This window comes from Rutilus rutilus, assembly GCF_951802725.1.
Source record: "Rutilus rutilus genome assembly, chromosome: 9".
NCBI lineage: Eukaryota > Metazoa > Chordata > Actinopteri > Cypriniformes > Leuciscidae > Rutilus > Rutilus rutilus.
In genome coordinates this window covers 15,888,527-15,902,059 of record NC_140223.1, presented here as the reverse complement: position 1 = coordinate 15,902,059, position 13,533 = coordinate 15,888,527, and the positions used below count along the sequence as shown (strand labels likewise).

The 13,533-nt window shown below is 39.5% G+C and overlaps 1 protein-coding gene across 1 annotated transcript; it reads left to right on the top strand.

Annotated features, from left to right (window-relative positions):
* The first annotated feature begins 9,644 nt into the window (after positions 1-9,644).
* atf5b (activating transcription factor 5b) lies at positions 9,645-13,013 on the top strand. The gene is made up of 4 exons (XM_084418340.1): positions 9,645-10,201; positions 10,906-11,125; positions 11,389-12,520; positions 12,728-13,013. The coding sequence occupies exons 3-4, from the start codon at positions 11,394-11,396 to the stop codon at positions 12,912-12,914; spliced, it is 1,314 nt and encodes a 437-aa protein (XP_084274466.1). The 5' UTR covers positions 9,645-10,201; positions 10,906-11,125; positions 11,389-11,393; the 3' UTR covers positions 12,915-13,013.
* The last annotated feature ends 520 nt before the right edge of the window (positions 13,014-13,533 follow it).

Genomic DNA, 13,533 nt, shown 5'->3' with positions numbered 1-13,533 from the left:
GCAAATGAACCATGGCTTGTTAACAACAACAGCACAATACATTTCAGCAAAGATGTGTGTATTAATTCTTACTTCTTTTTTTGTTTGTTTTTCTGAATTGCTCTAAAAAAGCTTAACACAGGGGTGCAATCTTAAGTGCATTGTTAACACGGAAAAATATGACACATCAAGACATGCATACAAAATAATTCAGAAATAATATTTCTCAAATTTGGTTAAAACCACATAGCTTTCATGACAGCACTACAAAAACACATAAAAGTGAAACCCCATTCCCTTATCAACTGCTTTTCTTATTGTTGTTATAGGGTGAGTGATATTTCTTATAATACACAAGTGAGATAGACTAGTGCAAATATTACAAATAGGGCGTTAAACTAATTAGCACAAGTTTTGCCTCAAACTACCTGACAAATGAAGCCACGCAATGATGAAAAATGAGTTAAGATGAAGTTTATAAGAAACTTTAACTCTGGTTTCGCTAGCTATTTGAGTAAATGAAAACATAATACTTACATTTAAATTTGAATTTGCTGTCCATCACCGAACTCTAGTCTCGGCCGCCTTTAAAAATAAATAAAAAATGCTGTCGTCACCGGCGCGCAATGACTTATGGGGTAGAATAGGGTAGGATAAGCCGCTAAGTGTCCATTTATGTATCCTTCCTTTCACGGGGAAACGAAGGGTGCATTTGGTGTCGCTTTTGAAGCAGGGTAGCCTTCATCGCGCCGCGGTGACGCAATCGGCCTTCAAATGCGACCTTCCAAGGATGCAGCCTTTGAATTTGGACGTCCTTCGTCGCGCCGCTGTGACGCAATCGGCCTTCAAATACGGCCTTCGGAGGATGCAGCCTTCACATTGGGACACAGCTTAGGTCAACTTACAATGACAGAGAACATAGGCAAACAGAAACAGGGAAAACAGAACCAGAACAAAATGTAACTAAACAGAACAGAACATATACAAGACCATACAGGACGATGGCCCAAGGTGGAGTTGTGGGAGCGGGGAGCCATGGTGGCTGATGACATCAGAGGAATGACTGACTGAAGGCTTGTTCGACTTCATGCAGCTCTGCGCAGACCGATCGGCGGCTGACTTGTAGCAGTGCATGCCAGTTAGAAATTTTGTCCAACCTGATACAGCGTCGACGCCACGTCACTGTGAAGTATGCCATCAAAATACCACGAGAGCGATTCGAGAGTAGCCGGAGAACTCAGCCAGCGCAGCTTCTCAAGAGCGGCTGCACGAGCTCTGATGACGACACAGCTGTTCCACGATTGGCTGGATTCACCGCATGACAACAATCACGTGTGTTTCGTGTTTATTCGAACACCTTTAGTTCCTCTAAAGCTCACAAATCAGTTTTTTATAACAGTAAACACTGTTATATTGTGTCATGTTTATCAATTTAAAACTGATTAAAAAACATAGACTCCACTTCATTGATAATAGCTGAACTTTATTCTTGTTAAAACAGACGCTGTATGAAGCAGTACATAAAGTATTGAATGAAAATGTCTCAGAAACATCTGTGTATTATTTGGCAAATATTGCATTTATTTCACTTCAGCTGTGGAGAACAAGCTGTAAACAAAAGTATGCAAACACCACGTGAGCGGTCACTACGGCAACCAGAAAGTGTCTGACTTCACGTCTCCGTTTGCAGCTCCTCTCCGCCTGCCCCGTTACATCCAGCCGCAGCCGATGTCGAACACACCTTGAGACAAAGCAGATGGAGGAGGAGACGGAGAGCTGATAGGACCACACGACACTGAAGGTTCAGGCGGAGCTACTGCAACAAGAGTCTGAGGTAGAGCCATGGTGCCAGAGGATGGAGGCGAAGCCAGTAGGACCAAGTTGGAGTCGGAGGGAAGGCAGAGTCCGATTGAGCAGAAGGGGTGGAGTGTCGAGGCGCAGCTGGAAACCCGGAAGTCCATGGCATAGGTAGAGCAACGTCTGACCAATACGGAGCCGGAGGAACGAGGAAGCCTGGTGCAGCCACAAGGGCCATGGTCCCAGGTGGAGCTGAGGGAGGGAGGAGCCAAGGTGAAGCTGAGTGGTCGCCGAGCCGAGGTGGAGTGATGGGCTCTGCGGCTGGAGGCGAAGCCATGGGATCCTTGTGCTGAGGTGGAGCTGGAGGCAGGAAGAGCCAAGGCGAATTCAGGGAGCAGAATGGAGTCAGAGGAGGAGCTGAAGGGAAACAGTGGAGGGGGGCAGAGGAGGTGGGAGAGGGAGACTGGGACACACAGTGTTGCCATTTCATGCACCTGGTCAGACTCTCTGTAGGGCTCATGCTCCGAAGTCCTCTTATCTGGCTTGTGCATCGCGGTGGGCTCTGGCGTTAGCTCAGTGCAGTGTGTGGGCGGTGGCTGGCTGGGCTCTGGGTCCGGATTGTCATCACCTGATGTCATCCTCAGCAGGGCAGATGGTGAATGCGACCTGTTATTCACCAGCACCCACTCCAGATATGTCCCCCGAGGACCATTACCGAGTAGGCGTGCCTTGGTGCGTTCGTTTAAGCTGGTGAGATATGAGAATATGCACAGGGAATGATCTGTGAAGCTTGTGAGGTGTGCCAGATGTAGAAATCCTCTAGTGTGGTCCTCGAGGGATTGCTGCACCTGTTCCAGGCAGAGAACAGCACAGGAAATGGACAGCCGGTAAGTCAATTTTTTTTGCGCACGATCACCAGGAACAGAACCCAAAAAAAAAAAACGTTTTAATAACAATAATAATTAGGGGATAGAATGACTTCCGTGGGGCACTCCTTTGTTTGATAGACTCGCGGTTAAAAGGCTCCGTTTGTGTTTTTTATTGGTTTTGGTTTTTATCGTCTGTCGCTTCTTTTTGGAATTGGAGTTCGACGCACAAGCTGTGCAAATTATTATGATGTGCGTGGATTTGAAACACTGGATACTGTTTTTGTGGATCTTTTTATGTGCTCAACCTGTTCGGGCAAGCTGAAACTCACTGGCAAATTCATATACCACTAACTATACCACTATGGCGCAAAGAATTATGCTTGGGCTGATCTTTTGTAATCAAGCAGGCATCTAAAATCATTGGGACCTTGCAGATTCAACCTTCAAAAAATTATATCTGTGCAGTCAAGAGGAAAGCAGTTTCTATTACCAAATACCCCTCTCATCCTCTTTATTGCTTTTTTCAGTTACTTCCATCAGGTTGCCGGTTTAGAGCTCCTGCTTTGGCCATAAAAAAAAAGGCTTACAGGAATTCTTTCATTCCCACTGCAATATCCATTTTAAATAAGGTTAAATAGTTTATATTGATCTTTATCTTCTATGTATAATTTTTTTTTTTTTAAGGTGTTTGCTTAAGAACAATTCTCTTTGTCTGATATATGTGATATGTATTGTATGTATCACAAGCGTTGCAAGGCAAGTTAAATAGGATCTAATCACAGCAGTATTCAGGCTTTATTTTATCAACAATTGCAACAATAGCAGACAACTGAACAGAACCAAACACAGGGCTTAAAAACACAGAAAACAAAGGAGCTAATGAAATATCAGGAGCACAGGTGAATGGAATGAATGAAGAGGGAAATCAAATCAATAACCTTGACAACCTACAAGGAGCGGGAGCATGGAAAATTTTCTTGCCATCAAGTAGCCATCAAGGACAGCACTACCTTCTCTGGGCATAGTTATGGGGCTTGAGAGACCTCCTGGCCGAGCTCTGGGGCTGGAGCAGACTCCTGGTTGAGCTCTGGGATAGGAGCAGACACCGGTGCTGACTCATGGGATGGAGAGGTCTCCGGTGCAGACTCATACCCCTTTTCCACCAACAAGAACCAGGTGCTGGTTCGGAGCTAGAGCTAGTGCCGGTTCGGAGTTGGTTCGACTGACGAGCCTCCAAAGAACCGGTTTGCTTTTCCACAGGCTAAAAGAGCCAACGCAGAGCCAGGTCTTACGTCACAGCTACGTCTCATCTTTTCAGCAACGTTAGCGCGGCGGCGCCAAACACAAACACATCATCAACAATGGCGCAGGTTGCTTTGCTATTGATGTTCATGGCTTTGCGGACCTACATCGGCATCCAAACACGGCGGATCCAACGTGTTCGCGCGGCTCGCCATTAGTACAGACGGAGATTACAAGCGAGAGTAACGGCATGTACATAACATTTATTTTTAACAATAAGATGCCGACTTTAGCCTTAGATTTATATTTTAGATCGCGTCCATCGTGTTTAGCTGCTGTTAGCTCGATTAGCTGCTATTTGAAAATGGCGGTCACAAGTTTCTCTTCAGTCTTGTTGGCCACGGTAACCCCGCCCCCAGCCTCTGACGCAAGCGGTTCTTTCTTGGCTCCGTTCTAGACCCTGCAATGATTTGGTGCTACTTAAGAACCAGTTTTACTGGTTCGGAGCTGGTGCTTTGGCGGTGGAAAAACAAAGAACCGATTTGAAACTAGGCTCTGGCTCCGAACCAGCACCAGCTCTGCCTTGGTGGAAAAGGGGTAACAGGGGCTGGAGCGGGCTCGTGACTGAACTCTGGGGCTGGAGCGAACTCTAGACTGTGCTCAGGGGCTGGAGCCAACACTGGACTGTGCTCAGGGGCTGGAGTGGATGTGTGTGTGTGTGTGTGTGTGGCCCAGACACACATAGCAGCAGCAACATATATAGAAAGGACCACATATTCTATAGAGCCAGAACTGACAGTAAGAGCTGGCTCTAGAATTTCCCTCTTAGTGCAGGCTCAGGAACTTCACTCACTGGAACGGACTCAGGAATTTCACTAACTGGAACGGACTCTGAAATTTCACTAACTGGAACAGACTCGGAAATTTCACTAACTGGAACGGGCTCAGGAATTTCAGTCACTTGGCTGGTGGCTGGCACGCTGGTTCTCTCCTCGCTCTAGCTGATGGTAAAGGGGGAACCATTGCAGAGTAGGTCCTCTGAAAAACACACACAGGCTGGAGTCATCATAGTGAACGAGATGAAAACTGAACCAGATTTCGTCATGGGACAGCACAACCACGTAAACGCAACAATAACGGACAACTGAACAGAACCAAACACAGGGTTTAAATACACAGAGCAAGTAAAGGAGCTAATGATATAATTAACAGGTGAATGGAATAAATATTGAGGCAAATTAAATCAGTAACCATGACAACCAACAAGGAGCGGAAGCATGGAAAATAGGGTCAAACTAAACAGGCAAACCAAAACTGAACACAATGAAAACTAAATAAAAACAGAACCTAACCATGAGAGTATGTGAGATAAATTTCTAGCACTGGTAGATAGGCATTAAAGTTTTTGAATTTGAATACAGTTTGTGCAGTATACAAATCATTCTCTGTGGAATATTACAATAAAACATGAAAACCCAAACGTGTGTGTGTGTGTGTGTGTGTGTGTGTGTGTGTGTGTGTACAGGTTTGTATTATAGGATAGTAAAAAGGATGGTAAAACCCGAAATCACCTAGTGGGGTACCAGCCAGCAGTCCCCAGAGGGAAATTAATTATTAAACATTTTAAATTGTCTTTTGAAAACGTAAAAAGGCAAAACGTTTTCTGTGATGGGTAGTTTCAGGGTTAGGGGATAGAATATACAGTTTGTACAGTATATATCATAAACATCATTACGCCCAGAGATTCCCCACAACGAGTATGTGTGTGTGTGTGTGTGTGAGTTCAGACATTACAATAAATATTACAGAGTAGTTTAAGTAACATTCAAGCAGAATTCAAAGAAAAAATTACTAATATGAATGTTTAGCGATATTTATTATTAAATATTATTAAATATTTTGACCATGTGCATCAGAGAAAGAAAGCTGAAATATTTCCCTCCAAACTATCTTAATTTTGTCAAGCTTCCACAGAAAGCTTCTAAAATGTTATTCATAAAACAGTAGTATTATAAAAATATATCAGGCTATTATTAAAATATATTAGTATTTTAATATATTATGTATATTTACTTTGACTATGCAAATATAATTTTTTTTTAAACTTCACTTTCAATATCCATTTCAAACAACATTGTTTTTTCTTCTGGTTTTTGAAGGAAAGCTCATTTATTAAGCTTAACAGCACATACTGAATGGGTGTGGAAAGTCACTCTGAATAGATTCTTAAGGATTCAGCAAATAATGCATGCTGGAAAACAAGCACAGCTCAGAGAACCAGAGTGCTTCATATAGACCACGCACCTGTCAGCTGTCATCTGTTGAAAAGTGACAACAAAGAGCTGTCAAACACACTCCTACCTCACCTTTGTTTTGCAGGTTACATGCCTGAACACTGTCAAAGAACAGTGACAATTCCTGTACCTTTGCTGCATGTTTGTTTTGCATTTTACACATCTAATGCAAAAAGAAGTCTTTTACTTTTTCAAAAGTAAACTGTTAAATAATATAGTATTGCAACAAAATGTAAAAATGTAACACTTCATTAGTGTCCATTACACAAATTACATGTACTTACTAATAACAGCATATTATGCATAATTACAGGCAAATGACCCTAAACCAAACCCTAACCTTAATTATGTTGTTAATTAATATTACTCAGTATATATTTGTATAATTACATCATAAATAAAACATAAAATACATTCAAAAAATTATTTGAGTACAGAAATCAGACGGAACAGGGTAACTTTTACCATTTGAACTTAACATATGAGCTTCATTAGGTTACTGTTGATATATCTCTAATTCAGATAAAATAATAAGTAGCCTACAGTAAATTATTGTAAAATTGTATGAGTGTAGGGAAAAAAAATGCCTCCTCTCCCGAGTTTTTGAGAACATGACGTACTAGCATTTCCTTGTTTTACAGCAAGAACACACCATAATTGATTAAGATTATGTACAATAAACATTTGAGAGTACTATGTGCACTTTTGTAATTCAAAAGGAGGGGTAAAAATGTATGTCTGTAAATGCCTCCTTCCAGTGGCAACTATGAAAGTGCATCAAGTGTTATTCAGGAATAAATATTAAAATAAAAGTTTTTACATTTATATACAATGCTAAAAGACAAAAATAAAAAATAAACAAATTTTTGGCCACTCATTTGGCTTGGTATATGGTAAATAGATTTTGTCTGCACAAAGTCAGACTTCTGTGTCTGTCCATACTATATAAAATAGTGAGACGGCAGTTGTCATATCTGATTTGTGTGTGTGTGTCCGTTATCATTGTAAACACCGATAAGCAAAATATTTTCATTTTAAACCCCATATTTTCTAAATCAAACCCTTCAAAATACAGTAAATCCTATATGGAAAACAGACCACACTCCCACAGCGCTTTCAGGTCTCAAAATCTCACAGACTGATTACTCAGCCTTGAAATATTCTCTTATTTAAACGCTATTTTAAAAAGAGAAAAATTATCATAATTTCCCACTAATTACAGATATAAGAGTATAACTGGCACCTTAGCAACAGAATTTCTTACAACCCATGTGTGCATTTCTAATGTTACCCCAGATAGAACATAAAACATTAATGGGGGCAGGATTCTTTGCAAGCTGGTGATGAAATTATGGTGTAACCTTTATCAATGTACCAGAGTCTTCATGGCAGCGAAGCAAGGATGGATATCACAAAACAGCTATTCTTACTGCAAATGTTGTTATGATGACAAATCACAAAGAATGAAATAAAATAAGAAATGGGAAAAGTTGCTAAAAAGAAAAAATTAAACATAAAAAGATTTTCCTCTGACAAAAGTGAAAGGCACTACAGTCTGCAGTGGAGTGTCATTGATAGATGTGGGCACTCAGAATCTGAGAATGACCTCGTTCTCTTTCAGAAAACACATGATTATATAATGCATATTTTACTTTATACAATACATATTCTACATGAGCATTTAGGACATACTAATAAACTTTTTCCAGACACATGATGCACTCAGGAAATATTCATTTTGAAAGTCTTGTGTGCATATACAGATTGATCATCCATTGCAATAAAAAATATTGTCAAATTGAAGATGATCAAAAAACCTTGAAGAGGGTGAGAAAAGCAGACAGAGAGAGCAGTATTCATTTTGACTTGGCAACAGGACAAGAGGAGGTTCAGTCAGTTATATTTCACACAGCGAGAAGTGTGCAATGAATCCAAGCATGAGGTCGTATCTGAGTGTCAAGGTAATGGAGTAAAACTGAAATGTCAGATATGTGATCTAAAAATGAATGCTTTAGAAATGCACAATTTTCTCACCCCTTTAAGATTAGTTTAACTAAATTTAATGTAGATAATAATGCATCAGAATACCATAACTATCAATTTGTTTCTATTTTCTACACTTTATTGGTAACTGTGACAGTGGAAATAAATTAAGGTGAATACGGCTAGAGATACTTTTTACTACAGTGAATATTTCTTAAACTGGGTTTATTTCTATATAGACACAAACCTCAAACAGCCATTCAACCTTTCCACCAGTAATGGCCAAGAAAAAAAAGAAGAAAAAAAAAGAGTTTATTATATATACATGTTGTAGCGCTATATGATGCAAGTTGTCACAGTGAAACCTGCAATTAGAAGAAGCTTTTCAATTAAATGTGCAGTGAAAACAATTATGAAATGCAAAATGCATGAAAGATATTTATTTTAAATGAAACAAATATACACACTACCATTCAAAAGTTTGAGGTTAGTAAGATTTTGTAATAATTTAGCAAGATGTCTCTTATTCAAGTCTGCCTATATTTGATTAAAAATATAGTAAAATAATAATAATAATAATGTGAAATATTATTACACTTTAAAATACCCGTTTTCTATTTTGAATATATTTTAAAATATAATTTATTCCTGTGATGACAAAGCTGAATTTTTTTGCATTATTACTCAAATCTTCAGTGTCACATGATCCTTCAGAAATCATTATAATATGCTGATTTTCTGCTGTAACAATTCTTTTCAATTTTGTTCTTAATATTTTTGTGGACACCATGATCATTTTTTTCAGGATTCTTTAATGACTAACAGCATTTATAAAAAAAAAAAAAAAAAAAAAAATTTATCAGTGTACAAATGTTCAATTTAATGCATCTTAAAATCTTACTGACCCCAACATACATCGCCTATCGATTTAAAATACAGGTGACAACTTGCACCAACCAGACACCTTTGCCCTAAGAACAGTTCCGTTAAAATTTGCCTTCATTCTATAGTTGACACCTGTCTGAATGTATATTCAACTGCTGCAGAATAAATTAAATATTATAATTTTAGTTTGGAGGGCAGAATTCGACCACACACAAACACAATCTAAGACTGATTTGATGTTTAAAACCAACATACAAAACCACAGCTAGAGCAACACATACATTCTTGTAATTGGACTTGTGAATCAAAATCCTGTTGTTACTGAGATACAGCCTTTGTGACAACTCAGTGTGACAACTTCTCAGTGTGACAACTAGCCCCGGTCTCAGTTATACAGAAATGGAAGTGTGGTGCAAATCAAAACAAGCTAATGAGAGTTTTCACAGCAAACGTCTTGACTTTTTTTCCCCTCCTTTGCAAACAATGGTCTTAAAGATGAAACCTCATTATACATGTCCAAAGCATAAACGGATCAGGACAAATGTGGCAACAAAGTTTCAACTCGGGCAACATTCCAGCAGGTCTGATGCAACAGGGCTGCAACAAGAGTTACATCTCCATAGTGTAATATAGTGTCCTTCCTCGTCGCATGTGGTTAAATAGTGCTTTACATGGGTCTCTGTGCTTAGATTTTGTGCTTAGATATACATCCAGTCTGGTTTTGTCCAACTGGACCCACTTAATAATCATCAGGATTTACTTAGCCTCTACATTTGGAAAGGAAATACACGTATAAAACGCGTATGCAGACTTTCTTCGAGATCAAGCGGGAAATCACATAGCTCTAATGACTGATTTGTGGACTCGAGGCTGAAGTTCGGATTGAACTTGTCCCGTTTCGAATTGGACTATACACTGAGGGGCGAGGCGGCGGATGGATACGAACTCGTGTGATGCGGTTACTGTTTGGTTTGACGTGATACTCCTCTGTTCTCCAAAACTTTTGAACGATTTATCGTGTAACCGATCAGTCTCGACATCAAATGAAGAAGAGTGAGACAATGTTCTGCTAAATTGAAAACGTGAGCTCCTCCACTGCGGTTTCCTGCGCTCACAGAAGCTCTTCAGACCTGACCACCTCAACACGATGGAGTAAGTGTCAACTTCCATTCAGACTTTTATATGAGCTACAACTTCCTGTGACAGTGTAAATCTCAGTTTAACTAGTTTTCAGAGTTTCTGAACTAAACTAAACCTGCAGAAATCTATAGAGATGAGTTTTCATCATGTCATTTGTTATAGCTTTGTTTGAAATTGCATTTAAAAATGCAGAAATTGCTTAACTTGTTTTTTTTTTAAACATATTTTCTGTACTGCTCACAAGCTTCTTTTTGAACAATATTGTGTTTTCAGGCACTTTTGACCTTTTGATGTTTCTGAGTGGATTTATAAATCATACGATTTTTTATATTTTAAAATTAAGTTTTCATTTCTACAGTATAAACATGCATTTGAATTTTAAACTGTAAAAAAATCCTTTTGAAATTAATATTTTAAGACTTTACTTTAGCCTCTGTTTTACATTTGGCACTGAACCTGACTAGAGGCATCATATTACAGCATACTATATGAGCTCTAGCTAAAGGTCATATTCATTAGGTTTAGATTTTATTATTATTATTTAAATTATTAGAAAAATTGCACTCTATCTTATCAATTCAGTCAATTTAACTTATATATATTTTTTAATTAATCATTTTCATGATAGTCTATGAAACTGTGCATCTTTTATTTGGAAAAAATGAAATGTTTGACAAGAAGTGCTTTTTACATGTTTTTTTTTTATTTTAATATAGGTTTCAGTTTTTCACATCTCTTTCCTGTATGAGGCATTTCTTCGATTCTAATGCGTTGTACGCAATTCACCATTTCAATCGAAATTGTGGCGGCATTGATTATTCCCAGGAATACTCCCCTCATTTGCACAGCCGGCTTAAGAGCTCCCTCTTTCCTACTGGCTAACGAAGGCCAATCATAGGCGGAGGGAGGAGTCTGCACAGACGGAGGACTAAATTGGTAAGCAGTACGGCACTTTTATTTTGTCCGATTGTTGGTGGGAACCACACTGCAGCGTATGTGTTAATGGCGTACAGTAAGTAAAGCAAATATTTTGGTCATCCACATCGTTTCATCTTTTTTTTTTTTATCGCCACTTGCATGTATTGTTTAACAGGAAGAATATATAGATATTCGTAGTTCAGTGTTATATTTGCAACCATGCATATGCTGAGATATTCCATCTGTATGTTGAAATAATGCTGAATTGTTTTTCTCAACAGATTGGATGACAAAAACTTTTGACGCTTACCCAAACTCAGCTTCCACGGAATCCTCTCCTGGTTCCTCTATCCCACCCTCACCTCTGGAGCATGACGTCCAAATGCCCTCCGACTTGGAGGTTATGACCACTCTTCTTAAAGAAGAACTGGCTCAACTGGAGGATTATTACCTGTATGAATCAACACCTATGAAATTGGAAAAATGGCAAAAGTGTGACAAAAGCCTACAAGCTATGGCTACGCAGTCATACTATCAGTTACCCTGCGCTTCGTATAATGTTAACCAACCTGAAACAAATCCCAGGCTGGTGTCCCTGGGGACTGGAGAGCTCGACCTACGAGGCTTCTGCGGGGGCTCTATGAGCCGACCGAAAATGTCTAGACCCAGCCCCTACAGCTACATTCGGACACACTGCAATAGCCAAAGAATATCAGCAAACGGATGTAAAGATGTGGAGGTGTTTGAGAAAGAAACGTGGACTTTCAAAGGGACTCATTCAGGTTACGCAGAGTTGGGTTTTGACCAGTGCTCTGTCGACAAATCCTTCGCAAAGAACCACGGCAGCGCTAAGAAGGTTCGAGAATGTGCTTTACTGTTGAAGGAAGAAGAAAAAAGTTTCACGGAAGACGTGTTTTACCGAGCGGAGATGATGAGAAGTTACGATCTCGGTGGGTCCCTGGAGCCCCACCACAGGAGAGAGGGCCAGAGCCACGGGATGAAGATGCTCGGCCACGACGGAATTGCCATGCCGATTTTGCAGTGCGCCGAGAGCGAGAGCTGTCCGCCGTATAAACAATCCGAAGTAGCCGAGTGTTACTTTCATCAGATTACTGCCAATTTAGAGCCATATCACGGCTACATGAATGAAATCGATCAGCCAATCAGAACTGGGGCTGTTGATATCCAGAATAATGTCTATTTGCACCATGAATGCCTTGGGGATCAAAGCTTTGAATGTCTGTCCGGTGACAGTGTTGAATCCTCTTTGGAGTTGCCAGTCCAGAAGCCACTACAAAGGTCACGGGAAAGTCAGTGTGTGTTTAAACCAGATGTTAAAGTAGGTTCTTTGGAGAGAAACCATGGAGAACGCAAGCAGAAGAAGAGAGACCAGAACAAGTCTGCTGCCCACAGGTACTGTAGCCATTTTTTTTTTTTGTCTGGGGACAAATAAAAATAAAGTTGTCACCTTGGTCAGTTAGTCAAATGAAAGCGCTGGAATATTGCATGAGCTAATAAAAATAAGTCAATTAAGAAAGCATGTTTATTGTTGTGGATCATACGAGCAGAAAAGCTGAACCATGCTATTTTATTCCACAAATGTTGCCATAAAAACAATAGGTACCGTCAGCGTAAGAGGGCGGAGCAGGACTGTTTGGAGGAGGAGCTTCATGGTTTGGAAGGGCGGAACAGAGAACTTCGGGACAAAGCAGAATCTGTAGAGAGAGAGATTCAGTATGTGAAAGATCTCCTGATTGAAGTCTACAAGGCTCGCAGTCAGCGCTTAAAAGAGGATTCCAGTGCCTAAACCTCTGTCTCTTACCAGCATTTCACTTTTACCAGGCTCTGACAGCATGTTTTTATGCTCTGAATAGTTAGTGAACCTCAAAAAAAAAAAAAAAAACAAGAGCTCATGTATTAAAATGGTTTTGTTTTTCCAAAGCGAAAGCCGCATGGTTTCATGAAACTGAGAGCATAATATCTGAAGCACTGTGATGATAGCCTTGAATACATTCTAATGACCTTGCTTGGTATTTGAATTTACAGCGATATATTTAATGAACAGCTGCCCTTCAAGATTTGAATGAATTTCACATGGGACATTACATTGTTTTAGTGTACAAAATAAGATTTCTTGTACAGGCTTGCTCCGTTCTTTATTTATCATGAAATATCATGCTTACTCAACAGCACAACATAATGAGAAATTGTAATCATGTAGCGACATGGTCGGAATTCTTACTAATATTGTAATAATGCAAAGCACTGCAATGTAAAATGTCACTAATTTTTTGTTGTCTTTTTTGCTTTATAATTTCATGTATTTCCTTATATTTCTCCTTTATTTGTGAAATATCTCATGTAATTATATATAGAATACAGGAGAAAAAGTGCTTTTGCAATGATATTTAAATTGCTTTAAAATA